At 63.7% G+C, this 25,707-nt stretch overlaps 1 protein-coding gene across 1 annotated transcript; it reads left to right on the top strand.

Moving 5' to 3' along the window:
• Positions 1-1,835: 1,835 nt before the first annotated feature.
• On the top strand, positions 1,836-20,091 carry RAB8A (RAB8A, member RAS oncogene family). Its single transcript, XM_012758407.2, has 8 exons — positions 1,836-2,014; positions 6,778-6,838; positions 8,731-8,791; positions 13,709-13,786; positions 15,278-15,367; positions 15,725-15,790; positions 16,742-16,792; positions 19,912-20,091. Exons 1-8 carry the CDS (start codon positions 1,891-1,893, stop codon positions 20,002-20,004), a joined length of 624 nt encoding a protein of 207 aa, XP_012613861.2. The 5' UTR covers positions 1,836-1,890; the 3' UTR covers positions 20,005-20,091.
• Positions 20,092-25,707: the final 5,616 nt, after the last annotated feature.

The raw sequence follows: 25,707 nt of genomic DNA, 5'->3' as shown, positions 1-25,707 counted from the left end.
CAGTTGTGGACATGCTGAGTTTGGAGAATCTTCGACAAATGCAAAGCTAGATGTCCAGAAAGCAGTTGAACTACGTGTAGGGAAGGCTGAGCAAATGGATAAAAAAAACTTAAGAATCATCAGGGTGGAGATGTCAGAACCCCAGGAAGGAATGAGATCACCCAGGAAGTGAAAAGGGACAGAACCAGGAAGAACACCCACATCAAAGGGACAGAGACCCCAAAAGAAGACTGCAGTGGAATCTGAGAAGCAGCACCCAGAGAAGGGGAGGCGGAGGTGCCAGAAACAGGCAAATAAACCAGGGGGGAAAGTACCAAGAAAAAAAAAGAATACCCTGAGAAGGTGGTCAAGAGTATCAAATGGGCTGGGCGCGGTGGCTCACGCCTGTAATCCCAGCACTCTGGGAGGCCGAGGCAGGTGGATCGCTCAAGGTCGGGAGTTCGAGACCAGCCTGAGCAAGAGCGAGACCCCCGTCTCTACTGAAAATAGAAAGAAAATTAATTGGCCAAGTAAAAAATATATAGAAAAAAATTAGCCGGGCCTGGTGGCGCATGCCTGTAGTCCCAGCTACTCGGGAGGCTGAGGCAGGAGGATCGCTGGAGCCCAGGAGTTGGAGGTTGCTGTGAGCGAGGCTGACGACACGGCACTCACTCTAGCCCGGGGAAACAGAGTGAGACTCTGTCTCAAAAAAAAAAAAGAGTATCAAATGCCACAGAGGCTGAGGCTTTTTTCTTAACCAGAGCTAGACTGGGAAAAGAACGAAGCTGAGGCGGGAGGGAGGAGGAGAGGCTAGTGCCATCCTTCCCAAGATCCCCAGGCCGGGTCTTGGCTCCTGAGGCTGGGCGGTCTGCGTTCAAATTCCAACCCTGGAGCCGGGGAAAGTCACTTTCGCCTCCTCTGGCTTCAGTTTTCTCACCATAAAATGGGAGGAAAAAAAGGGAAAAAAAAAAAACCCCAATCATACCTACCTCTCCGGGCAGGTGTGGGTTAAATTAAATTAAATGTTTTGTGTTTTCTCACAAAGGGCTGCGAGCACTGCCAGGCGCAGGCCCGAATGCCCCTAGAGGGGTCACCTGCAACCCCTCGGGGCAGACAGCGGCCCGCACAACCTCTAACCAGGCCCGCGGGCGTGGCACAGGCCTTGGGCGTCTCTGATGGGCCCCTTGGCCAGCGCCGAGGCCCTGGGGCACGTCTCCAGGGGCCCCTTCTCGATTAGGACCGGCGCCCGCCCTCCCTTCCCTTCCCCGGCCCCCGCCGGCCCGCGGGGGCCGCCTGCAGACCACGCCGCCCACGTGGCCGGCGCGGCAGCGCCTTCCCGCGCTCGCCTCGGTGCCCACTGCGGCTGCGCGAGCCGAGAAGGCGGGACGCGCTGACACACCCACCGACCCGCCCGCCCCCAGTGCGCGTGCGCCCTCTGCCGGCACGTAACGGCCTTCCCCGCACGCAGGCGCGCGCGCCCCAGGCCCCGCCCCCAGGCTGCCGGCGCGCGGAGACGTTGGCGGCGCTCCCTCTCCCATCGAGGGGCGGGGCGGGGCCGCCCCGGAGTCGGGGAGGGGGTGGGGGTGGGGGAGAAGAAGGCGTGGACATGGAGTGCCACGCCCCCGCTCCGTGTCCATTTGAAGCCCCTCGACTCTCCGCCGCTGGCCAATGACGGCCCGCCCTGTCCCGAGCGCCGGCCAATGGGCGGCACGCTCGGGCTGCTTCCGGCTCCGCGGCCCGCTCGCCCCTTCCCCAGGTCTCCCCGCGATGGGCGGGGCGCGAAGGCGGGCGTCGGCTGCGATGACGCGCGTCGGGCCGGGAGCCAATAGGGGCGGACTCGGCGCTGATAGACGGGGCCAGTGGCCAGTGGCGAGGCGCTGGGCGCACTTCCCGTCGGGGAGAGAGTGTAATATGGCGAAGACCTACGATTACCTGTTCAAGCTGCTGCTGATCGGGGACTCGGGGGTGGGGAAGACCTGTGTCCTGTTCCGCTTCTCCGAGGACGCCTTCAACTCCACTTTCATCTCCACCATAGGTAGCGGGGCTGGGGAGCGGCCGGGGGCGCGCGGGAGGCCCGGGCAGGGCGCGCCCCTGCGGGGCTGGAGCTGAGGGATTGACTGGGCTGGACGGGCCAGGGGATATGAGACGGTCGAGGGGTCCTGAGAGAAGAACAGCCACCTCCACCGCCGTCCGGGGGTTCCCGGCTCGTGGGGAGGGGAGGACCAAGTGCCCATTTTGCAGATAGGGAGACTGAGGTTCTGACCCTCAAGCCCGCTCGTTAGGGAGCATATGTCCTGGGCTGGAGTCTTTGCGCCTGTCATCTCGTGCTGTCCTCGAAGCAGTTCTTTGGGGGTTCCCGTCTTACAGAAGTTAAAACTGAGTAACAAGGAATTGGCTATGGGAAAAAGACGGTGACATCTGACCTTATTGAGCATTTACTATGTGCCAGCTGCTTTGTGTGCATGATCGCACTCTCCAGTCTTCTGTATGAGGTGCTGGTGTGAGCCCTTCTCACAGATGAGGGATTTGAGGCTCAGGGAGGGCATGGAACTTGCCCAAGGTCATGCAGTCTGCAGGTGGTGAGGACGGGATTTGAACCCAGGTGTGTCTGAGCCCAGAACTCAAGGCTCAGCCATGCAGAGAGATGCCACCGTATACCCCCCCAGGACAAGCACAGTTGATCCACCTCAGGGCCAGGACTCTAACTCACACCTCTGCTGCTCTTTGCTCTGGAATATTCAGAGGTTGAGCCTCTCTCCGTGGCCCTGTTTGGCCCGTGAGTGTATTTTCCTTTGGGAAGGAATGATGAGAAGGAGTCAGGAGCCTTTTCCTGCCCGCTTTCCATCCTGCTCAAGGGTGACAGCAATGGCAAGTGACAGCTGCCCGCCCTGGGACTTGTCAGGCCCGAGGAGATGCAAGATAAAAGCCTCAGCGAGAAACTAGAATCAGCCACTGCCACAGACATCCTCAACTTCCCTATCGCCCAGGACACCGGTTGTCACTTCAGAACTGCCTTTCCCTCAGGGCCAGCCCACATTGTGGTTAAACAGAGTCGGCTTGTTGCACCTCAGTTGTGGCAGAAGTGGAGCTGAATTCTCTCTCTGCGCCACAGAAGCGGTCCTTGCCCGCAATGAAAAGGTTTGGCCTGAGAGTAACAGCTCAAACAGAGCGGCCTGTGAGGTGTGCAGCCCCCTGCTCAGGACAAGGGGAATGGCAGAACGGTCAGCAAGCCCAGGAGTTTATTCCAAATCGAGAGAACCTAGGGAATGGGCTTTGCTTTACTGTGTAATAACATCAACCAAGTTGTGTTATGGCTCTGAACCCCACCAGGGCATGCTAATTCTATCCTTGGCCTCTTCTGGGAGCTGCACTGTTGTAAAACAGTTATATTCCTCACGTGGAGAGAATTGGACTAGAAATCTTCGTGCTTGGTTTCCAGTTGCTGTTTGCCTTTTGAACAAGCACTGCCCCTCTCTGAGCCCTGTTTCTTCAGAATAGGAGAAACACTGTCTGCCTTGGCCAGTGCCCTGGGTGGTTGAGGATCAGAACTATCTATTGACTAAGGGTTGTCACCACTGCCAGAGGCCATATAAAAGAAGTAGAACTGCATCCCACCCCTGGAGACAAGTGCTTCTGAATTCTTCCCCCTCCCCCACTCCAAGGTCAAACTTTGGACTAACTCTTGAGTCCCCACCAATAAGGAAGTGGTGTTAACTCCAGGCATGCCATGGCTCAGCCCCCCAGACCTCAGTTTCCCCACCTCAGCACCTCTCCCCACCCACAGCACTGATACGGGTGAGATCTGTATAGGGATTGGGTTTTTTTGTTCTGTTTTTTAAGAGACAAGGTCTCACTCCTTGGCCCAGGTTGGACTGTGGTACAGTGTGGTTTTTAATTCTTCTTTAGTTTTTGTTGTTTTTTTTTTTTTTTGAGACAAGGTCTCACTCCTTGGCCCAGGTTGGACTGTGGTACAGTGTGGTTTTTAATTCTTCTTTAGTTTTTGTTGTTTTTTTTTTTTTTTTTTTGAGACAAGGTCTCACTCTGTTGCCCAGGCTGGAATGCAGTGGCATCCATAGCTCACTGCAACCTCGAACACCTGGGCTCAAGCCATCTTCCTGCCTCAGCCTCCCAAGTGCAGGGTCTATAGGCGTGTGCCATCACACCTGGCTAATTTTTTTTTTATTATTTTTTATAAAGATGGAGTCTCACTAAGTTGCCCAGGCTGGTCTTGAACTCCTGGCCTCAAGTGATCCTCCCACCTTATCCTCCCAAAGTGCTAGAATTACGGGTGTGAGCCACTGCTCCCGGCCGGTTTTTAATTCTTGACCAGAGAACCCAGTCTAGCACTTTGGGGCTCCGAGGAGGCTGTGCTCTCCTACCTGCAGATTAGGATGGAACTTGGTCAGGGCCGGCTGTCGAGGTGGAGGTGGCACTCTGAACCCAGTATTCTGCTCCTCACATTTGTATCCTTCTAGGGAAGTTTAATTCACCATGACCTTGAAGTTACGGCCTGATAATTCCCAGGCCTCGTAAAGTTTGCACTTCCTGGTTCACCTTGACTTGTTAATAAAACCCAGGACAGAGTGGGGGGGGGGGGCGGTCGTCGGGTGACTGAAAGGAGCTGCTCAACTCCGTGTGTCCCTGCACCTCTGGGACAAGAGGTGGGGGATGTTTCAGGAAGAGTCGACACCAGACTGCTGAGTCCTGAAATGCAACTCAGTCCCTAAAGGCCATTCCGTGTTGGCGCCGAGTGCACCCCTGGGCTCTCCTCCTAGCTCAGGGACCGAGTGGCTGTTCGTTATCTGCCCAGGTTGGGTTTTGCCAAAGCCTATTCCCACAAGCTCCATCAATCATTGCGGTGCAAACTTGGCCGCGTCTCCCTGGGATCGGCTCTCAGCGGCCTGGCGCGGCCCCCGCTGCCTCCCAGGGGCCGCTCAAGCCGCCGGCGGCGAGACGGACGGTGCCTGGGAAAGCGCTAGGGCTTTAGGGCGAATAGAGGGAAGCAGGAAAGCGACCGGAGTCCAGGTGGGTCCCACCAGATCCGCACGCAGCCCCGGCCGGTCGTCCCGTCCCCGGTCGTGGCAGCAGCGGGGGAGACGGATCAAGTCCTGGCCTCCACGGAGCTCGTGTTCTGAAGCGCGAAGCTCCAGTGCTGAGGCCGGCGGGGCGGAGTTAGCGCCTCCGTCGTGGGTTCGGGCAGCTCAAGCCAGGCCCGGCCTCAGAGTCCTGGGGACGGAGACTCCGATCCCACTCCTGGCGGCAAAGGCTGGGTCTGGCTGTCTCGAGGCTACCCTGAGGACAGGGTCTGAAAGGGGGCCTGAGCGAAGGGATGGGGAGAGCCAGGTGGCTTCGGAGGGGAAGAACGTTCCAGAAGAGGGAAGAGAACATGTCAAAGCCCTGAGACAGGAGCGCACTGCAGGGATGTTTAAGAAGCAGCCACGTCCAGGCTGAAATACATGCATTGAACAGTAAAGATTTAAGAAAAAAAGGAACAGCCACGCAGACAGAGAGCGTGGCCTAGGTGTGGCCAGAGAGAGACGGCCATGAGCCGGGTGCTGGGCTGGCCGGGTGAGGCGGGACCGTGGCACACACAGGCAGCTGCTTTCTCTTTTTTCTGCAGGAGAGAGGGGGGCGGAGAAGCCACTGTAAGGTGCTTTTTGTTGTTGCTGTTAACAGCTTTATTGAGATATGTATAATTCGTGTGCCGTGTGAGTCACCCATTTGCGGTGTACGGTTCGGTGACTTTTGGTGCACTCGCAGAGGTGCGCGTCTGCCCCCACAGTCAGGTTTAGGACGTTTTCACTGTGCCAAAGAGAGCCTGCACCCCTCAGCAAACCCGCCCGGTCTCCCGCCGCCCGGCAGCCACCCGTCCTCGGTGTGTCTGGATTCGCGGCCCTGGACCTTCCGTGTCAGCGGGATCATAGGCTGTGCGGCCTTCTGCGCCTGGCCCGTCTCTCTCAGCGTCGTGAGGTTCACTCGTGTTGTAGCGGGTGTCGGCGTCCCGTCGTCCTGCTTCACGGCCGCCTAGTATTCCGTTGTGTGGACACACATGTAGCCTGTGCGTTCGTGGCGCGACTGTGGATCCGCGGGCCGACGGGCGGGAGGGTCGGGGCGCAGCGCAGCGGCGGCGGGGTTAGCGCTGTGTTGTCGGAGGCTGGGGAGGGGGGGCTTCAGGAGCCTGGGAGCAGTGTGGTCACTTCGAGGTCACCCTGGGGGGAGGGGATGAAAGTGGGGGGTGGAAGAGAAGGAGGATGGGGTCAGGAAGGCTTCCTGGGAGGGGACCTTGGGCGAGGCCGGCTGAGGGGCCACACAGAGCAGGAATGGCGTCTGCAAAAGCCCAGGCGGCCAGCGTGTATGGGTGCGTCCTGGGCCCCGGGGCCCTGCATGCTGGGGAGGGAGGGGCCGCCGCAGGGTGGAGGGAAGCGCGACTTGGGCCTGCAAAGGGCTCTGGTGTTCCCCCTCCCATACAACTGCCGGGGGCAGAGGGGCAGGTTCAGCTGGAGGTGGTGGGGGCGAGAGCAAGGCTTTGCCTCCCGCGCCCCCTGGCTTTGCCCCCGGCCTGCCGCTTGCCGGCTTTGCTCCGGGCAGCTCCTGTCAGCCCCTGGAGCCCCAGCCCCCCTTGATGAGAGGGCAGAGTATCTCCAGGGCCTTCCAGATGCCGAGACCACACACGCCCAGCGCCAGGCAGGTGCCCCGTGAGCCACGGCGGCTGTCACCTGCACAGGCTGGCGGCGCCCACCTCGGACCCAGCTCGGGAGGCGGGCTGACCGTGACACGCCTTTTTTTCTTTTCTTTCAGGAATTGACTTTAAAATTAGGACCATAGAGCTCGATGGCAAGAGAATTAAGCTGCAGATATGGTAAGAGTCGGCGCCCTCTGTCACACTCTCCGCCTGGCGGGCACCGCGAGCCGGACGCCCGGCCCTGACGCGAGGGGCCGTCCTCAGAAGCCCCTCGAGTGTCTCCGCCAGCCCAGGGAGCTGTGCTGTGCTGCGTCACACCTGCCGGGGACAGAGCTGCCCGGGCCCAGTGAGCCGAGCGGGCAGCGTGGGCGCGGCCTGGGTCTGGGCTGCAGGGCGGGCCGCATCCGCGAGCGTGGAGAGCCCCTCCCCCGCGCCACGCGGCGGCCGAGGCCAGGGGACCAGGGGACGGGGAGATGCCCCGGCAGGGAGTTTCCTTTTGAGCCCGTCAGCCCGGGAGCCCCACGCGGGGCGACGTCGATCGCTTCCCCTTTTCTCTTCCGGGGAAGGTCAGGCCTCCCTCCCTGGCACACAGACCTGGAAGCGCCGAGCCGCAGTTAGGCTGAGGCCCGAGGGCCAGACTCGGTCCCACTCCTCAGGCCCGACAGTGACTTATGCCACGTAAAGCGAGGGCCGCGGTGAGACTCCCAGGCCCCCGTCGCTGGCGCAGACTCAGGCCCACGGCGTGGGGCGCTGAACGTGGGTGTCCAGGTGTGGCGGGGTCCGCTTGCGTGGAGCCACCAGCCCCGGGCGAGACGTGGAGCAGAAGAGGGGTGTGAGCGCCGCTCCATCCGCCCCATCCCGGGCGCGCTCCTGGGGCGGGGGCGGAGCGCCGCGGCGTGGGCCTCGAAGCCGCCCTCAGGTCTCAGGGCCTGAGCCGTCACCCCGGCTTTGCCAGTGCTGTCGGGGGCCTCGTTCGTACCCTCAAGTCCCGGTGACGTTCGTCTTCAATCTGACGTCGCCACCGAAGTCCGGGCGCGGCTTACCGCCTTGTCAATCCTGCAGACGTCGGTAGTCAGCCAGCCTCTGGCCACCTTGCAAGTCCTGAGCCTAGGAAGTTTCTCCGCGTCTGGCACCAAAGCAGCCTTTGTTCCCAAGTCCAAAGTGACGCTGCGCCAGCAAGCAGGGGGCCCGCTTTCCTCCTGTCCCCCGCTTCTGCTCTCGGCAGTCTCGATGGCTCCGCGGCTCAGAACTCTCTGAGACAACTGAGACCTCGGTTAAGACTAAGATGACTGTTCATAACCACCAACGTCACCTGCCGCTGGCGTCAGGAAGTCATTTAGCACCGAGCGAGGCGTTTCTGGGAAGCCCAGACAGCGTGGGGCCCTCCTGGGGCGGGCGGGGCCCTGGGCTCAGGGACAGAAGATGCGGTCTTGCCCGGTCTCTCCCTGCCACCGATCGGTTAGGTCACCTGCACGCCAGACCCCGAGCATCCTCCGTGCCAGGCGCTGGCCTGGGGCGACTCCCCCAGGGGTGCTAGATACCGCTTCCCCCATCGTGCGGGTGAGGAAGGACTTTCCCCGCCACCTGAACCATGGTGGCTGAGAGCGCTCCCTGAGTCCCGCCCCTCCCGGGAGCCAGGGCTGCGTCCTGTCCCGAGCCGCGCGGCTGCCCCTTCTGTGACTCAGAAACTCCGGGGAGGATGCCCTGGAAGCAGAGGTGCAACAGGGGAGGGGGCGCACGAGCCAGGCATCAGTCGTGGCTCCTCGACAGCCCCGGCGGGAAGCCACCAAAGGACCCCAACCCTTCCAAGCCTCGGTTTCCTTCTCCATGATAATCGGGAGGTTGGAAGGTGCTGCCTAACCCAGTTCGTAAAAAAAATAGGAGCACATTTTTTTGAATCTCTCAATACACAATTGATTTAAAAAAATAAACGAGAAGGTGCTGCCTCAGCAGGACGATGAGTCACAGCAGTGGGCAGGCTGCCATCCCCGGTGGATGTTCTTTGCCCCTGCTGGGGACGGTGACCAGTCTCCTTTGGTGTCGCTAACCTCTCCTCTCCCCACGTCTAGGGACACGGCCGGCCAGGAGCGGTTCCGGACGATCACGACGGCCTACTACAGGGGCGCGATGGTACGCATGGGGTCATCTGTTTTCGCTGTTTTTTTAAGTCAAAACGAATGTTGCTGTGTGCTCGGTGCCTAATTCTGGATGTTTCTGTGGAGCCTGTGCTCTGGCCCCTCGGGGCTCCCTGGTCCCGAGTTGGTTTTAGGGAGAGGCTGTGGGCCTCCCCCTGCCCCTGCCCCTGGCGCCCCTCCCCTCTGGCTGCAGGGACAGCGCGGGGTTTGCATAAAGAGGAAACTTAATTCTTGGGGGATGAAGACACAGGCAGCTGGCTGTTCCAGGTGAGGGCAGTGGACTGAGCCGGCACGCCCCGACACTCGCCCCACATTGCGGCACGCTCCGGCGGCCCGCGGGGGTCTCTCTGGAACGCGCTACCAAAACCTGGAAGACCTTCCAGGACCTGGCGCGCCCCGGGCTGTTGGCCGTTACGCCTGTTGCCTGGGGGGGAGGCGGGGTGGCAGGAAGACCCGTTTGTCATCCCTCAGGTATTTACCGGCACCTTCTCTGGGCCAGGCCAGGACTAGAGGCAGACGGCGGTGGGGGGTGGGGGGTGGGACGGGGCGCCGCGCTCGAGGGAGGCTGCGTTTCCGGTACCCCCGGTGCCTCGTGAGGCCAGCGGTAGCTGGACGGGACAGAGCAGAGACCGCTGTCACTGTGGAAGCTGCATCATCATCTCTGTCCTGGGGTCCCAGCCACTTGGGTCTAGAAGGCCCGAATGTGGGGGGCATGGGGTGTCTGGTGACCCAGCGTGAGCTTGCAGGCGTGCGGAGAGGTGCGGGGCCGGGCTGCAGAAAATTGCCATCGAGCCCCGCGGGGAGCTTCTAGGAGGGCCCGGAACGGGGGAGCCAGTGTTTTCCAGATACTTGTGCTCTGTCCTGATAGAGAGCTGGACCCGCCACCCTCTGAAGCCCCAAACTGACTCCCCCTCCCCTAGATAGGTAAAAATCTAGGAATCTGGAATCCTGGGCCGTCAGAGGGGTCAGGGCTCACAGAGGTGGCGGGAGTAGGAGGCGGGCCCCACCAGGACCTGGCCCGAGACCCTGGGTCCCCTCTGAGCTCCAGCTCCTTTCTTAGGAAGCGGACCAGAGAACTTGACACTGTCCCAGGCCGCAGGGAGGGGGCACAGCCGGCCTTCCCCGTCCCCAGCGCCCCGCCCCCGCCCCCCAGCCTTTCCCTGGCACACCCCATCATCTGACGGGACGGCCACCTGCTTCCTCTGCTAGACCACAAGCTCCATGAGGGCAGCGCCCCGTCTGGGTCCCTGCGCGGGCCCAGTGCCCGGGGGCCTGCGGGCGTGCGCGCAGTAGGGGCTGGGCAAGGCCTGCAGGTGTGCGCGCAGTAGGGGCTGGGCAAGGCCTGCGGGTGCAGCGGCCATGGGACGTCCCGCGCACCATCCGCAGCACAACAGGAACTCAGTCGTGTGGGCTGCAGCCTTGGTGCCCCTCATTGAAATTAATTTCCTTGTTTTCCTCTCACCTCATCCGGCCGTGCTCTGGTGGGATGGGGCGGGGGCCTCGGGATCCTGGGGTCACGGGGCGCTTCTGTCCCTGGAGAGAGCTGTGCGACCCGGGGCAGGGCCCAGCCCTCTCTGGGCTGAAATTGCCGCCCAGCACCCTGTCCTGGCCGCCGAGGCGCTGGGCCAGGTCATAGCCCGGGTCATCCCATTGCGTCGTGGCCACAGACCCGCCCCTGAGTGCAGGGGCCACGTCCCCACCCCACCGCGCACCGGGAGCCCGAGAGTCGGCTCAGTCGCCTGCCCTGCTCGAGTGCACACAGAGGGCCCCTGGCCGGGCCACGGCGGGCGGCTGTCTCCCGCGCCCGCGTCCCCAGTCAGCACGGAGGCGACCGTGGCTTTCGGTCCTCCTGGACGCGGCCCAGCCCTGTTTGAATTTAAACCAATCAAAATCAAAAACCCCTAGGTCAGAGCAGCTTGGCGGGCGTGCCCCAGAGCCATGTGGCCAGCACAGCCACACGGGGCAGAGCGGAGAGCAAACGCTGCCACCCTTAGGCCACGCCGGCCGCTCCATCCCAGAGGTCTAGGCACTGGGTCTGGAAGACACGCATTGGCTGGCTGGTGGCCCATGACAGCCAAACACGCGTGGAGGTGTGTGGGCGGGGACCCAGGATGTAGTCACTGCGGCGCTGCGGGGAGCGTCATGGAGGGCCTGGAGTGGGGTGGGCCGGTGTTTGCCATAGAGCCGTGCCCGCTGCCTGCCTAACTCCCACACCATCTTTTCCCCTCCCCCACAGCGGGTCGAATCGAGCCACCTGGAATGTGGGGCACATGCATGCTGCCCACTTGCGGGTGGTGGCGGTCCCTGGGCCGTCAGGGCAGCCAGTCCCGTGTACAGGAATGTGGGGCACATACATGCTGCCCACTTGCGGGTGGTGGCGGTCCCTGGGCCGTCAGAGCAGCCAGTCCCATGTACGGGAATGTGGGGCACATGCATGCTGCCCACTTGCGGGTGGTGGTGGTCCCTGGGCCGTCAGAGCAGCCAGTCTCGTGTACGGGAATGTGGGGCACATGCATGCTGCCCGCTTGCGGGTGGTGGCGGTCCCTGGGCCGTCAGAGCAGCCAGTCCCATGTACGGGAATGTGGGGCACATGCATGCTGCCCACTTGCGGGTGGTGGCGGTCCCTGGGCCGTCAGGGCAGCCAGTCCCGTGTACGGGAATGTGGGGCACATGCATGCTGCCCACTTGCGGGTGGTGGCGGTCCCTGGGCCGTCAGGGCAGCCAGTCCCGAGTACGGGGAAGAAAGACCCTCAGGCGCCTCTGGCCTCTTGGCTGGGGCCCCAACACCTCTGGGGCCTCCCCGGGGTCCCCGGAAAGAGGGCTCCCGGATAGAGGGCGTCGGTGAGGGGCCTTGGCGGGGCTGTGGCCGGCCGTGAGGACATTGGTTTCCCGGGGTTCTCATGGGGCCTGGGAGCAGGGTGGCGTTCTCACCCCACCTGGGTGGCTTTGCCCCACCCCTGTCCGCCCAGTGCCACACACCTGCGGTCTCACTCTGCAGAGACTGGCGGCCACGGAAACGGCCTGGCCACACCGGAGGCGTCGGCACGCACCGAGGCCGCAGACACAGGACGGGGCCCTCGGGACAGGGAGCGCGGAGGGACGGGCAAGCGGGCCTGGGCGTGCGCCGGCCACGTGCCTGGGGGCCGAGGGAGCTCAGCCGTGAGGGGCCTTGCGGGGGCCCCGTGGGTGCCCCTGGAGCTCACGCAGAACAGCAAGGGACGGTCGGGTCGCTTGTTGGCCCCACACTGCTTCTGGGGCTGACGAGGGCCCAGGGAGGTTCCCAAGGGGAGCGGCCTCATCCCCTCTCGCAGGGTCAGCCCCACCTGGGCTTGAATCTTAAAGGTCATGTCTCTCTGTGCCTCGGTTTCCCCTTGTGTCATGTGGAGGTCTTTGCCCTTCTCCACAGGGATGGGCTTAGTTGGGGCCACTCCTCGGCTGTCAGGACCCCTGGGCTGTCTCGCCAGCCGCGCTCAGGCGTTGGTCAGGTCTGCGGTCCCCAGCCCCCGGGCCGAGGGCCGGTACCGGATCGTGGCCTGTTAGGGACGGGGCCACACAGCGGGGCTGAGCCGTGGCAACCGGATCGTGGCCTGTTAGGGACGGGGCCGCACAGCAGGGGTGAGCCGTGGCAACCGGATCGTGGCCTGTTAGGGACGGGGCCGCACAGCAGGGCTGAGCCGTGGCAACCGGATCGTGGCCTGTTAGGGACGGGGCCGCACAGCAGGGGTGAGCCGTGGCAACCGGATCGTGGCCTGTTAGGGACGGGGCCGCACAGCAGGGGTGAGCCGTGGCAACCGGATCGTGGCCTGTTAGGGACGGGGCCGCACAGCAGGGCTGAGCCGTGGCAACCGGATCGTGGCCTGTTAGGGACGGGGCCGCACAGCGGGGCTGAGCCGTGGCAACCGGATCGTGGCCTGTTAGGGACGGGGCCGCACAGCAGGGGTGAGCCGTGGCAACCGGATCGTGGCCTGTTAGGGACGGGGCCGCACAGCAGGGCTGAGCCGTGGCAACCGGATCGTGGCCTGTTAGGGACGGGGCCGCACAGCAGGGGTGAGCCGTGGCAACCGGATCGTGGCCTGTTAGGGACGGGGCCGCACAGCAGGGCTGAGCCGTGGCAACCGGATCGTGGCCTGTTAGGGACGGGGCCGCACAGCGGGGCTGAGCCGTGGCAACCGGATCGTGGCCTGTTAGGGACGGGGCCGCACAGCAGGGGTGAGCCGTGGCAACCGGATCGTGGCCTGTTAGGGACGGGGCCGCACAGCAGGGCTGAGCCGTGGCGAGCGAGCGAAGCTCCCTCTGTATGTGCAGCCGCTCCCCATCCTCCCTGCCCCCGTGCGTGGAAAATTGTCTTCCACGAGAAGAGACGGGTCCCTGGCGAGCCCAGGGGGCCTCCGCACCGCCCAGGCCGCGCCCTGGCGGGCTGGCAGGGAGGGCGTGTGTCGGGGTCGGGCCGGCCGGGTTCAGGGCCGCGTCTTCCCGTTTACGCCCCTGTGACCGTAGACGGGGCCTGGCCACTCGCCTCAGGCCCCCCACGTGCAGAGCGGGACGAGGGACCACCCGGCCAGGGCCTGGGGCTCCCGCGAGGCCCCGTTGCAGTGCCAGCGCTTCGTAGGGGGTGGGGGAGGGCGGAGGAGGAGGCTGCTGCAGGGGAGGCTCAGTGCGAGGGGAGGAGGGGAGCCTGGCGGGCTGCGGGCCTCACGGCCACCGCCAGGCTGCTAAGCAAGGCTGGGACGGGCCGGTGGCCGAGGGCAGGTCTGGAGCCTGGAGACCAGGAGGCGCCTGGCTTCCGGGACACCTCGCCGGCCGGGGGGGGGGGGGGGGTGAGTGGCAGCCGATGGGCTTGGGTGCGGGGCGGGCGCTGGGCCCGTGCCTTGTCCTCCCTCTCCACCGTCCTGTCTCTGTGTCTCCCGCACAGGGCATCATGCTGGTCTACGACATCACCAACGAGAAGTCCTTCGACAACATCCGGAACTGGATTCGGAACATTGAGGAGGTGAGGCCCGCCGGCTCCTCCACGCCCCCTCCTCGGCCCTCGCCCCGGAGCCCCCGGTTTGCAGACGAGAAGGCCCAGAGGCGCCCAGAAGTGCCTGGGCTCGTAGTTAGGGACAGAGGGGGGCAGGGACCACCGCCAGCCTGGCCCCGTCACAGGACAGCTCCGAGAGCCCGTGCATTCCCCCGGCCGAGCTGTCAGCTGGCCACTGTCACGGTCACAGGAAGAGGGACATCCAAGCTCGTCGTCACCGTGAGGCTGCGGTGCTATCTCGAGAGGGAAGGTTCTAGCACCGGCATGACCCTTGTATTTGGCGGGTGTGGTGAGCCGGCAGGTCCGACTGCACTTTGAGCTACCTGGGAGCAGGGCGTGAGCCGCTACCCACGTGCAGACCTTGAACCGTGGCCACAGGAGGCGGAGGCCAGCCGCCCAGCCCGGAGCCGGCGCCTCCATCTTCCCGCCGCCCGGGGCGCCGACCTCACCCCTGCGCTCCTGGACGGCGGCTCCCGAGGCTTTCGCTGACCGCCCGGGGCTCAGGGGCACGGCGCAGCCAGGGACTCTGCCGGCCCAGGGAGCCGCAGCAGGTCACCTCACGTCCGCCTAGGGCATGTGGACCACTCGGGCCAGGCCGAGAGACCGGCCCCATCAGTCGTGGGCGCTCTCACTGGGCCCTGCCCCTGGCCCCCAGTGGGCTCCGGCCGCCCTCAGGCCGGGAGCCATCCCGAGGGGTGGAGAGGACGAGGACGGCCACGCTGGTCCCCGCCGGCGTCCTCTGTTCCCGGCCGGCCAGCGAGAGGGTCCCCTGGGTCCTGGGGAGTCAGGCCAGGAGCGGCGCGGTGGGCTCCACTGAGGCCAGGCCGAGTGGGTGGCAGAAGACGGTGCTTCCCGGTGTCCCCGCCCTTCAGGGAGCCAGAGACACTCCTCTGGGGGCTGCGGGAGGGTTGACGGAGGAGCCGCTTCCGGGAGTGAGGGCAGAGCTAAGGCGACCCGGGGTCGGTGAAGTCCCCAGGGCTGGCGATGGCAAGGACCCGTGGCGACCTCAGGCCCAGCCCGTTTCCAGAGCCCAGAGAGAGAGTTGAAAGGTCAAAGCAGGTCCCAGGACGGCAGCCCAGGCCTCCCGGGGAGGGCGGGGGAGGCTAGAGGGCTGGGGGCAAATACCAGCCTCGCCCGCCTCCCGTGGGCCAGACCCGACGGCAGCGCAGGCCTGGCCGACGGGCACCCAGTGGGGACGCTGCTCCCAGCAGCTGGGAACTGCACGCCTGGCAGGGCGAGCGGCTAGAACCCTGGCCTCGGCCGGAAGCCAGCCTGGCGTGGGCCGGGTGGCGCGGGCTGGGCTGCTCGGCCTCTCTGAGCTTCAGCGTGTCTCCTGGCCCGGCCGTGCCTGGCAGGCCTGACCCTGCCCTGCTGATCCCAGGGGCCGGCCGCGTGTGGGCAGAGGTGCCCGGCCCGTGTCGCCCGGCCTGACCGCCCCTCTCCACACCCCCCCCTCCCCAGCACGCCTCTGCAGACGTGGAAAAGATGATCCTGGGGAACAAGTGTGACGTGAACGACAAAAGACAAGTCTCCAAGGAACGGGGAGAAAAGGTGGGCGTGGCGGGACCCAGCGGTCTTGGGGGTCCCTGCACAGAGGGCTCCCCTGCCCCTGCCCTGCCCCAGAGCCCCGGGTGCTCGCTGGTGGAGAGGCCAGGCTCGGGGGACAGCCGGCTCAGGACCTTTGTGACAGGTGCAGGCCTGGCGCAGGTGCAGACCGCGCTGCGAGCCCCGGGGCTCTGGGTGTCTCTGCCCGACCCGCCGCAGCCACCCAGGAGGCTCTGGGGCCACAGGGAGCAGGGGCGCAGCAGGCCCCGCCCCTCCCCATCCTGTCGCTGCCCCGCCTCAGCGCCAGCCCGGACCAGGCGCCTGGCGGCTGATGTGCGCTCGCGTGTCCCTCCCCCCTCGCAGCTGGCCCTGGACTACGGCATCAAGTTCATGGAGACCAGCGCGAAGGCCAACATCAACGTGGAGAACGTGAGTCCCGGCCTGCCGGGCACGGGGGCCTGCAGGATCCATCCTCCTGGGCCAAGGGGTGGGCCGGGCTGGCCTCCTCCAGGGAGGTTCTGCCAGAGAGACCAGCCTCAGGTCCTGGTTTGCCTGTCGGTCCTCTGAGGGGGCTTCTGGTGCAGCCCTGGGGAACAGGTGGTTTTACAGACGAGGAAACTGAGGCCGAGAACATCCCAGGCAGCCGGGCTTTGAGCAGGTCTGTCCCTGTCCCCACTCTTCTCTCCACGGGTGACGCCAGCCCATGGCTGGCCCGGCTCCCTTGCACCTCGCTGTCCTAGTGACGTTCCCAAGATGGGTCTTCTAAGTCACACCCTGCCGGACCCCACGCTGGCTGGAGGGGGTAACCCGGGTGCCTGGCCTGTCAGGGAAGCCCCTCGCTGTCCCTTCTAGTGTCTGTGCCCAGGGCCACCCGGGCCCCCCTGTTCTGGGCCTTTGCCGAGTTCCTGCCATCAGATGCCCCCCCCTTCCTGCAGGGCCCAGCCCAGGTGGCCCGAGGAGTTGGGTGGAGAGCTGGGCGCTCCGTCCAGGTCCTTCCGGATCGGTCAACGAAGCACTGGGTGCTTAACGGACAAGTCCCTTGGCGCCTCAGCCTCAGTTTCCTCTCTGGCCCACTGAGTGTGGCCGCACCTCCCAGGGCTGTTGGCACAGGGGAGGCGGCTGCTCCAAAGTCCCCCGTCACCCACGGGTGCCCTGCAGACGAGGGAGTGGACGCAGAGAGTCGGGGGGCGGGGAGGGGGGGCAGCAGAGTCCACTGCCACGGGCAGGCGTCAAAGGGCCGGACGGGAGGCCCACGCCCGGAAGTCACTTCAAGGCTGTCTCCTGGCCACGCCCACTGTCCTGCCACGCCCACTCCACGTGGGGGGCCGGGGACTCGGGGTCCCGCCACTCCGGGGCCCTAACGCCGTGCCTACTCCACAGGCATTTTTCACTCTCGCCAGAGACATCAAAGCAAAAATGGACAAAAAATTGGTGAGTACTTGTGCCCCCCAGATCCCCGAGGAGGTCCCTGTCACGGCGGGGTGACGCGGCCCAGGCCAGGGCCCGCTCTCTAGGGCCCCGCCAGACCTGGGCGGGGGAGAGTTCTCAGGTGCGGCCGGGGCGGGGCGCAGCGCAGACGGACCGGACCAGGCGCTGCCCGCCCGGCCCAGCCAGCAGGGACAGACGGCCGTTTGCGCCCGCAAGCCCCTCCGACGCTCTGGTGTCTGACGGCCACAGTGTGACCTCCCCCCGCCCCTACCCCGGCCCCGGTCGTGCAGGTCGTGCTGGCGCTGTGACGTGCGTCGGGGCCCAGGGTTCCCCGAGGCCCCCAGCGAGGTCTGCCCGCGCTTCGCCAGCCCCCTTCCGTGTGTCCTGCCTTTTCTGTGTGCCACGTGGGCGACTCCTCGGTCCGCAGGGCTCAGCCCAACGCTGCCTTCTTGGCCGGGCCCAGACACGTCCCTGTGCTTCGGGTGCACCTAGCGCCCGAGCGCCTTGTCACCCTCCCTCCCAGGTCCCGGTCCCCGCGGCCACCCTTTGCCGGCTGAGTCCCGGAGCTCTTTGTCGGTCGCCGTAGGTCTGGTCACACGAGACTGCACGGAAAGCACAAGTGTCCTTCAGGTGGCTCACACCCATTCAGAGCAAACGCGTTCTCATAATTCCGAGGTGCTGTGCGTTGAATAATAACACACAAGATCGATTTAACAGCAGCCCTTTGGCCGTTCAACCAGGAAACAGTCCGCGCAAACCAGCGTACTCACCGACAGCAGTGTGGAATTTTCTCGCAGTTCTTTTCCCCCCTTTAATGTAAAGGTCAAGGTTTGGGTCTTCACGGCCCTTCTGACTGGCCGTGGCCCGCTGAGCGGCCGGTGGCCTTTGGTTTCCTCCGCGCCCCCGGCGCCGGGCGACTGAACGCCGGCAGAGCCTGCGGGTCCTTCCTGGCGTAGGCCCTCGGTGCCCGCGGGCAGCGCTCGTCCCGGCCGTTCGGCGTCTTCCCGACCGGATTGCAAAGCCCACAGTTGAATGCTGGCCCGCCCTCTGACCGCGGCCGCTCCACCTGCTGGGGTTCCTGCCACCAGGCCGGGCCGCCGGGGTGTCCCAGGCTCCTCTCCCCTCCCCACCCCCACCTCATTCGCAAAGTCCCTTTCGCCAGGCCAGGTGCCACGTGCGCAGGTTCCAGGGGCTGGGCGTGGACGTCTTCGTGCTGACCACGCCCCTGGACCGCCCCTGGTCTCTCTTCCTCCCCTTGTGAAGCCTCCGGCATGTTGCCATGGAAACACCTCCCACTGTCACCTCCACCCCCCGTCCTGCCTCTTTCCCTCACTGCTCCCACCGTGGGAAGTCACCTGCGCGTGCGTGTCCCAAGGGATCCGTCCTCCCCCGCACAGGCTGAGCTGCCCGGGCGGGACCTCTCGTTCCGTCTGCCGCTGCGCCCGGCACGCTGTGGGCCTTCGATAGCCGCTGTGGAGTCAGTCGGGTTTTCCCTGAGAGCCGAGAGACGAAGTCGGTCGGGGAAGAGAGGGTCGGGGTGGGGGGAGTGGGGTCAAGGCTTTCTAACAGGGTGGGGGAGGAAACAGGATTCGGGTTTCCAGGGTCCGCAGCCCACAGATCGCAGCAGCTCTGCGTGACTCAGGGCGTCCCGCTCTGACGGTGGTGGGCACCGGTGGGTCCTCAGGAGAGGACGCGTCGACAAGAGCAGAGTCCAGGCCTTGCGTTCCCGGTGACGGCAGGCGGAGGGCAGATGAGGGAGGAGAACCGTGAGGCAGCGCGTGGCACAGGAGCACGGAGACCAGTGGGCGGGAGTGGCAGCGGGACCTGGAACCCAGGCCTCCCAAATGCCAAGGGACACAGTCTTTCGGCTGCCCCTGGGCCGCCTCAGTGCACGGTGCTCAGCACAGATGGGTAGATGGCTGGAAAGAAGGAAGGAGAAGGGGGCAGGTGAATGGAGGGAAGGAAGTATGGAAAGAAGAGAGTTGGATGGGAGAATAAATGGTTGGAAAGATGTCAGGTTGGAAGAGGGGGGTTAATAGATGAAAAGTAGATTTGTTTGTGAAGGGACAGTTGGATGGGTACATCAAAGAATGGAGGGCTGGATGGTTGGAAGGGGATGGATGATGGATGGATGGTTGGAAGGGGATGGATGATGGATGGATGGTTGGAAGGGGATAGATGATGGATGGATGGTTGGAAGGGGATGGATGATGGATGGATGGTTGGAAGGGGATGGATGATGGATGGATGGTTGGAAGGGGATGGATGATGGATGGATGGTTGGAAGGGGATGGATGATGGATGGATGGTTGGAAGGGGATGGATGATGGATGGATGGTTGGAAGGGGATGGATCGTGGATGGATGGTTGGAAGGGGATGGATGATGGATGGATGGTTGGAAGGGGATGGATGATGGATGGATGGTTGGAAGGGGATGGATCGTGGATGGATGGTTGGAAGGGGATGGATCGTGGATGGATGGTTGGAAGGGGATAGATGATGGATGGATGGTTGGAAGGGGATAGATGATGGATGGATGGTTGGAAGGGGATGGATGATGGATGGATGGTTGGAAGGGGATGGATCGTGGATGGATGGTTGGAAGGGGATGGATGGTGGATGGATGGTTGGAAGGGGATGGATGATGGATGGATGGTTGGAAGGGGATGGATCGTGGATGGATGGTTGGAAGGGGATGGATCGTGGATGGATGGTTGGAAGGGGATGGATCGTGGATGGATGGTTGGAAGGGGATGGATCGTGGATGGATGGTTGGAAGGGGATGGATCGTGGATGGATGGTTGGAAGGGGATGGATGATGGATGGATGGTTGGAAGGGGATGGATCGTGGATGGATGGTTGGAAGGGGATGGATGATGGGATGGATGGTTGGAAGGGGATGGATCGTGGATGGATGGTTGGAAGGGGATGGATGATGGGATGGATGGTTGGAAGTGGATGGATGATGGATGGATGGTTGGAAGGGGATGGATGGTTGGAAGGGGGTGGATGGTTGGTTGATTGGAAGGAGATGTGTGGATGGTCTGGCGGGTGACTGGCTGGTTGGTCAGGACGTGGCACTGACTCAGCACTAACCTCGGGAAACCTCTTGTGACTTCAGGAAGGCAACAGCCCCCAGGGCAGCAGCCAGGGAGTCAAAATCACACCAGACCAGCAGAAGAGGAGCAGCTTTTTCCGGTGTGTTCTTCTGTGAGGGACGCCGCCTACTGTGCGCCTGGCTCCGCCGAGCTGACTGTGCCTGTTCCGAGCGCGCCCTCGCTCCGCCGGGCCGCCACCTCCACCGCCCGCCCGCCGCGGCCACCGGGCCCGCGGCCACCAGAACGCAATTGAGAAATTGTTTTATTTTAGTAACTGTCTGATCTTCTTCAACTTCGGAGATGGAATGAGTTAAGAATCTGCTATTTTTTCCTGCAACGTCCGCTGACCGGGCGGACCCACGCACCGAGTTCCCAGAGAGAGAGGGGAGCGCGGCCAGCTGTGACCAGGCCCCGGCTCCGGCCTCTGGCACCTTGCCGTGGCGTGACACGAGCCCCGCCAGGAAGCCGTTCCCGCGACGCTCTGGGAGCGCCGGGCTCCGCGCCTCGACCCGAGCAAGCGCCCGCCGGGCCCGGGGCGTCCACGCAGCAAGCCTGTGCCCGCCGCCGCCGCCCTCTCGGTTTCGGACGAGCGACGAAAGCCAGTTCTCTCCCACTCTCTCCTTCTTAACTGTCAAACCAAAGGGAAGCACAAGTCGAGGACTCCGCGAGGCTCCAGGAGGGAGGGGGCCCTGGCGGCCGCGAGGCTGGGGGCCAGGTGCAGCCGGGCCCCTCCCCGGCCTGTCTGGGCGCCACGGGGACCCCGAGAACAGCCTCACCTGCCCCCCGGTCCTCCCGCCATCAGGTCGCCCTCCTCCCGGCCCCGAAACAGCCCCTGCCTCCTCTGCGTCCCCACCCCCACCCGCCGCTGTCTCCAAACCGGACGTCCCTCCTAGCCGAGATTTTTATATTTCCAGATTCGTAGTGCCAGGGAGCGATTCCGGCTCCGGTTTCCGGCGGCAACCCTGGTGACGGGGGAGCAAGCTCCTCACGCCCCCGGCGGGACGTGGCCACAACGACGACGCAGGCTTTCCGTGGCCGCGGGGCCGGCAGTCAGCTGTCGCCGTTGGGTTCCGTCCAGGCAGCCGAGCTGTCTGTGGAGAGACTGCAGTTGGGACCGGGTCTCCATGCTGGGCCATGTCACCAGGGAACCTCTTCTTTTGTTGTTTTTTTTTTTTTTTCCTTCCTTAAGCTGCTGTCCATCGAAGCCATTGGCATTGTAGTGTCTTTTTTCTTTTCTTTTTTTTAATTAAAACATACATACCAGCAATAGTCTGCTCCCCTGGAATCTCTAACATGCTCTGTTTACATCAATAAATGCACTTAAGGAAAACAAACAAACCAAAGCTCATTTTAAAGCCCGTGGGTTTCGACGTTTCCACGTTTTCCCCGTGGGCCACACGCAGGTGGCCGGGAGTCGGGGCGGAGGGGTCTCAGGGCGGGACGAGACCAGAGCAGAAGCTGGGGCCACCTTAGCCGGGGGTGTCTCGGAGACAGACTCCCGTCCCCAGGACAAACCCGGGGGAGGAAGCCCCCGGCCCTGCCCGCCGCTCGCAAGAAAACAGGTACCCCCGCGCCACAGTTCTGCTTCCGTGCCCCGTGTGCCCCGCTTAGCCCACCCGTCCCTGTCACCATGCCGCCAACATCCTCTGGTCTCACTGCCTGATGACACCGTGTGGCCAAGTCGAGCCCTTGGTTCTGAGTCCTCCCGCCACCCTCCCCTGGCTTCTGCCACGCGTCTCAGCCACCGCTTCCCCCCACCTCCCTGGTGGCTCCTCCCAGGGCCGCCACCTCCCGACTGCTCCCAGCGTGTTTCTTCTACCCGGTCTGGGGGTTCCCCAAGGCTACCCCCCGGGTTCAGGGGTTCCCGGGGACCCAGCAGACAGCAGCACTCGGGCCCAAGGGGTGTGGCAGCGAAGGGGGGCCGTGCAAAACCAGCAAAGGGGAAGGCGCACAGCGTGAAGTCTAGGGGAAACCAGGAAGAAGCTTCTAGAATCTTCCCCCAGTGGGGCCACACACCACGGGCTTAATTCCCCCAGCAGCAAACGTGCAATACGTATTGTCGCAGAAGCTCGAGAGAGACTTCGTGCCCAGGTTCCTACTGGGGCCGGTCACGCGGGCACCCTGTGCCTGGCGCTTGCGGAGGTTCCAGACTCCCACAAAACTCATGAGGAGCGTACGCTGCGTGGTTTGTACAAAAGAAGTTTAGACCGGGCGCGGTGGCTCGCTAGCGCTTAGGGAGGCCGAGGTGGGAGGATCCCTTGAGGTCAGGAGTTCGAGATCAGCCTGGGCAACATAGCAAGACCCAGTTTCTACAAAAAAAATAGAAAAATCAGCCAGGTGTGGTGCTTACCTGTAGTCCCAGCTACTTGGGAGGCTGAGGCAGGAGGATCGCTTGAGCCCAGGAGTTGGAGGCTGCAGTGAGCTATGATGAGGCCACTGCATTCCAGCCTGGGCGACAGAGCAAGACCCTGTCTATTAAAAAAAAAAAAAAGAATGAAGGACGCACAACACGAGGCCCCCGGGGTGAAGGGGCGAGCAGGGAGGAGCTGACATCTCCCCTCCAGCGGCCAGCGGCCGGGCTAAACCCATGGCCTCGGCAGCCTCATGGGCAGCTCCCCGTCCCCAGGCGTCCTCTTTTCTGGGCCTCCCCAGACCACCTCTAAATCCCGACACACACACCCTCGCCCACCCACCTGCCCTGGTGAGGGGCCTGCCCTGGCGGTCCCCGGCTTGGCTGCCATCAACACCACTGCGCTCCATCCCTGCGCCACCCTCCTTGGGAGGCCCCCTGATTCCTGCTTCTGAAACTCAAAGCCCCCCAGTGATGCCCGCTCTCCCCCTTCCCTGCCCGAAGCCGCACGAGCCCGAGGAGTGCATGGCCGGCGGCAGCCGACAGCGCCGCCCGCGCCCCGCTTTCCTCTGGGCCGTGCGCAGGTCGAGGGTAAGAGGCAGCTGCCCCAGCTCGAATCCCAGCCCCGCGGCACGACCGTGGGCAGGTCCCCTGCTCTGCGACGCGGACGGTCACAGTTTCCACGCCGAGAACGGCCAGGGAGACAGTGGGTCCCAGAGGGGGGAGAGACACGTCGCAACACCCAGACAGAACAAATAGGCTGCCGTCAGCAGCATCGCCACATCTTGTGGCCCAAGAAAAGAACCCACTTCTCTCTCTCTCTCTCTCTCTCTCTTTGAGTTAGTCTCGCTCTGTTGCCCAGGCTAGAGTGAGTGCCATGGCGTCAGCCTCGCTCACAGCAACCTCCAACTCCTGGGCTCAAGCGATCCTCCTGCCTCAGCCTCCCGAGTAGCTGGGACTACAGGCATGCGCCACCGTGCCTGGCTAATTTTTTCTACATATATTTGTTGGCCAATTAATTTCCTTCTATTTATAGTAGAGACGGGGTCTCGCTCTTGCTCAGTCTGGTCTCGAACTCCTGACCTCCAGCAATCCGCCCGCCTCGGCCTCCCAGAGTGCCGGGATGACAGGCGTGAGCCGCCGCGCCCGGCCCCCACTTCTCCTTTCACCGCTTTTCACGGGGTACAAGTCCCCAACGTAGCTCAGGGGTTTGAGTCATCCTTGTGTTTGTCCCCAACCCCTCTGATTTCCCGCCCGGCCGGGTCAGGGCTCCTTCAACCCCTACGTCCCGCCCTCCACCGGCCCTCTTGCTCAAGGTGTCCCTAGTTTTCCCGCCTCTAGGGCCTTCGCTGGTATGGCAGGCAAGGAGGTCAGCCCCCTGCACCCAGAGACATGACACCTCGGCTTTTTTCTCCCGTTCTGTTTTCAGAGAGGGGCTCTCGCTCTGTCGCCCAGGCTGGAGTGCAGCGGCGCCATCACAGCTCACTGCAGCCTCCAACTCATGGCCTCCCGAGATCCTCCCACCTCAGCCTCCCAAAGTGCTGGGATTGCAGGCCTGACCCATCACGCCCCACCTGCTCGGCTTTATTTATTTATTTTTTTAATGCCAGCTTTATCGAGACACAGTTCACCCGCTAACGCGTGCAATTCAGCAGTTTTTAGCATATCCACAGAGTTGCGCAACTGTCACCCAAGTCAATTTTTTCTCTCCTTTTTTTTTTTTTTTCTTTTTGAGATAAGGTTTTGCTCTGTCACCCTGGGTAGAGTGCAGTGGTGTCATCATAGCTCACTGCAGCCTCCAACTCCTGGGCTCAAGCCATCCTCCTGCCTCAGCCTCCCGAGTAGCTGGGACTACTGGCGTGAGCCACCGCGCCCGGCCCCAGGTCCATTTTCGAACATTTCCACCATCGCTGTCCCCATCAGTGGTCACTCCCTCTCCTCCTCCCCCAGCCCCCTGGCCACTGCTAATCGGCTTCCTGTCTCTGGATTGGTCTGTCGAGGACATTTCGTATCAGTGGAGCCACACTCTGTGTGGTCTTCTGTGTCTGGTCTGGTTTCCTTCACTCAGCGTGACTTTTTTTGACAGAGTCTCGCTTTGTCGCCCAGGCTAGAGTGAGTGCCAAGGCATCAGCCTCGCTCACAGCAACCTCAATCTCCTGGGTTCAAGCAATCCTCCTGCCTCAGCCTCCCGAGTAGCTGGGACTACAGGCATGCGCCACCTTCCCGGCTCATTTTTTCTATATATATTAGTTGGCCAATTAATTTCTTTCTATTTATAGCAGAGACGGGGTCTCGCTCTTGCTCAGGCTGGTCTCGAACTCCTGACCTTCAGCGATCCTCCCGCCTCGGCCTCCCAGAGTGCTGGGATGACAGGCGCGAGCCACCGTGCCCGGCAGCGTGATGTTTTTGAGCTTCACCCACGCGGTGGGCAGCACGGCATCACGGCTTCCTTCCTTCACGAGGTGGAATCACATCCCACTGCGAGGACGGACTACGTTTTGTGCCCCCCCCCTCGGGCATCTGGGTTGTCTCCGCCTCTTCTACACCTTGGCTGTGGTCTCCTCCTCCTGGAGCCGCCAGGTGCATTCCTGCCCCAGGGCCTTTGCACTCGCCGCCTTTCCCGCAGGTGAACTTGCTCAGCATCTGCCTCCCCGCGGGCGGGGGCCCCAGCAGGGCGGACACCGCGCCTGCCCCCGTCTCCGGCCTCAGCCCCGGCATCTAGCAGGGGCCCGAGCACACCTGGGGCTCGGCCCGCGTTGGCGGGATCCCTGCCCGAACGGAGGCTTCGTGGGAGGCCAGAACCGTATAATGGCATCGCACCCGGCCCCGGCCGAGCCCCAGACTCCCCCACTCCCTAGTGCCTGTGGCTGCAGCACGGTCCCTGCCCTGAGACACCGCCCGGCGGCCGCCTGCCCCCGTCCCCTCCCCAGCTGAGGCCTCCAGAGAAAAGCCCGGCTCTCCCGCCCTGGGGGAAGCTGGCGTCGGGGAGTGAGGGGGGGGCCCAGGAGTCCCAGCCCCGCTGCCCTCCCCCTCTGGGCCCCTCTGTCCCCACCACACAGCCCGCCGCCGTCCCCTTGCTTCCTCTGGGGGCCGCACGTCCACCTGGGGGCCGGCCAGCGACAGCCAGGGGTGGGTGGGGGTTCTGTTGGGACATCCTGAGGAGGAAGCCGGCGTCCGTTTGTGGGAGACCGCATGGCCCCCAGGTCGGGGAAGTGAGCCGGAGCCTCGGCCTGGGCCCTGGGGCCGGCGGGGGAGGCCCCAGTTCCCAGCGACCTTGAGCTCCTCGCAGATGAGACCCCGACTGGGCCAGGCTGTCCCGGGACAGGGACAGGGCAGTGGGGGGGCAGGGGGACCAGGATCTCCCGGACAATTCCAGGCCCTCCCTCAGCAGCGTGTGGGGGCTGCGGACCAGCCCACTGGGCTGCGGAGGGAGGGCGTGCAGGACCAGAGAGGTGGCGTGAGTTGCCCG

Source organism: Microcebus murinus, chromosome 4 (genome assembly GCF_040939455.1).
Source record: "Microcebus murinus isolate Inina chromosome 4, M.murinus_Inina_mat1.0, whole genome shotgun sequence".
NCBI classification, from domain to species: domain Eukaryota; kingdom Metazoa; phylum Chordata; class Mammalia; order Primates; family Cheirogaleidae; genus Microcebus; species Microcebus murinus.
Note: the sequence above shows the minus strand (reverse complement) of the source record. Positions and strands in the feature narration are given on the sequence as shown.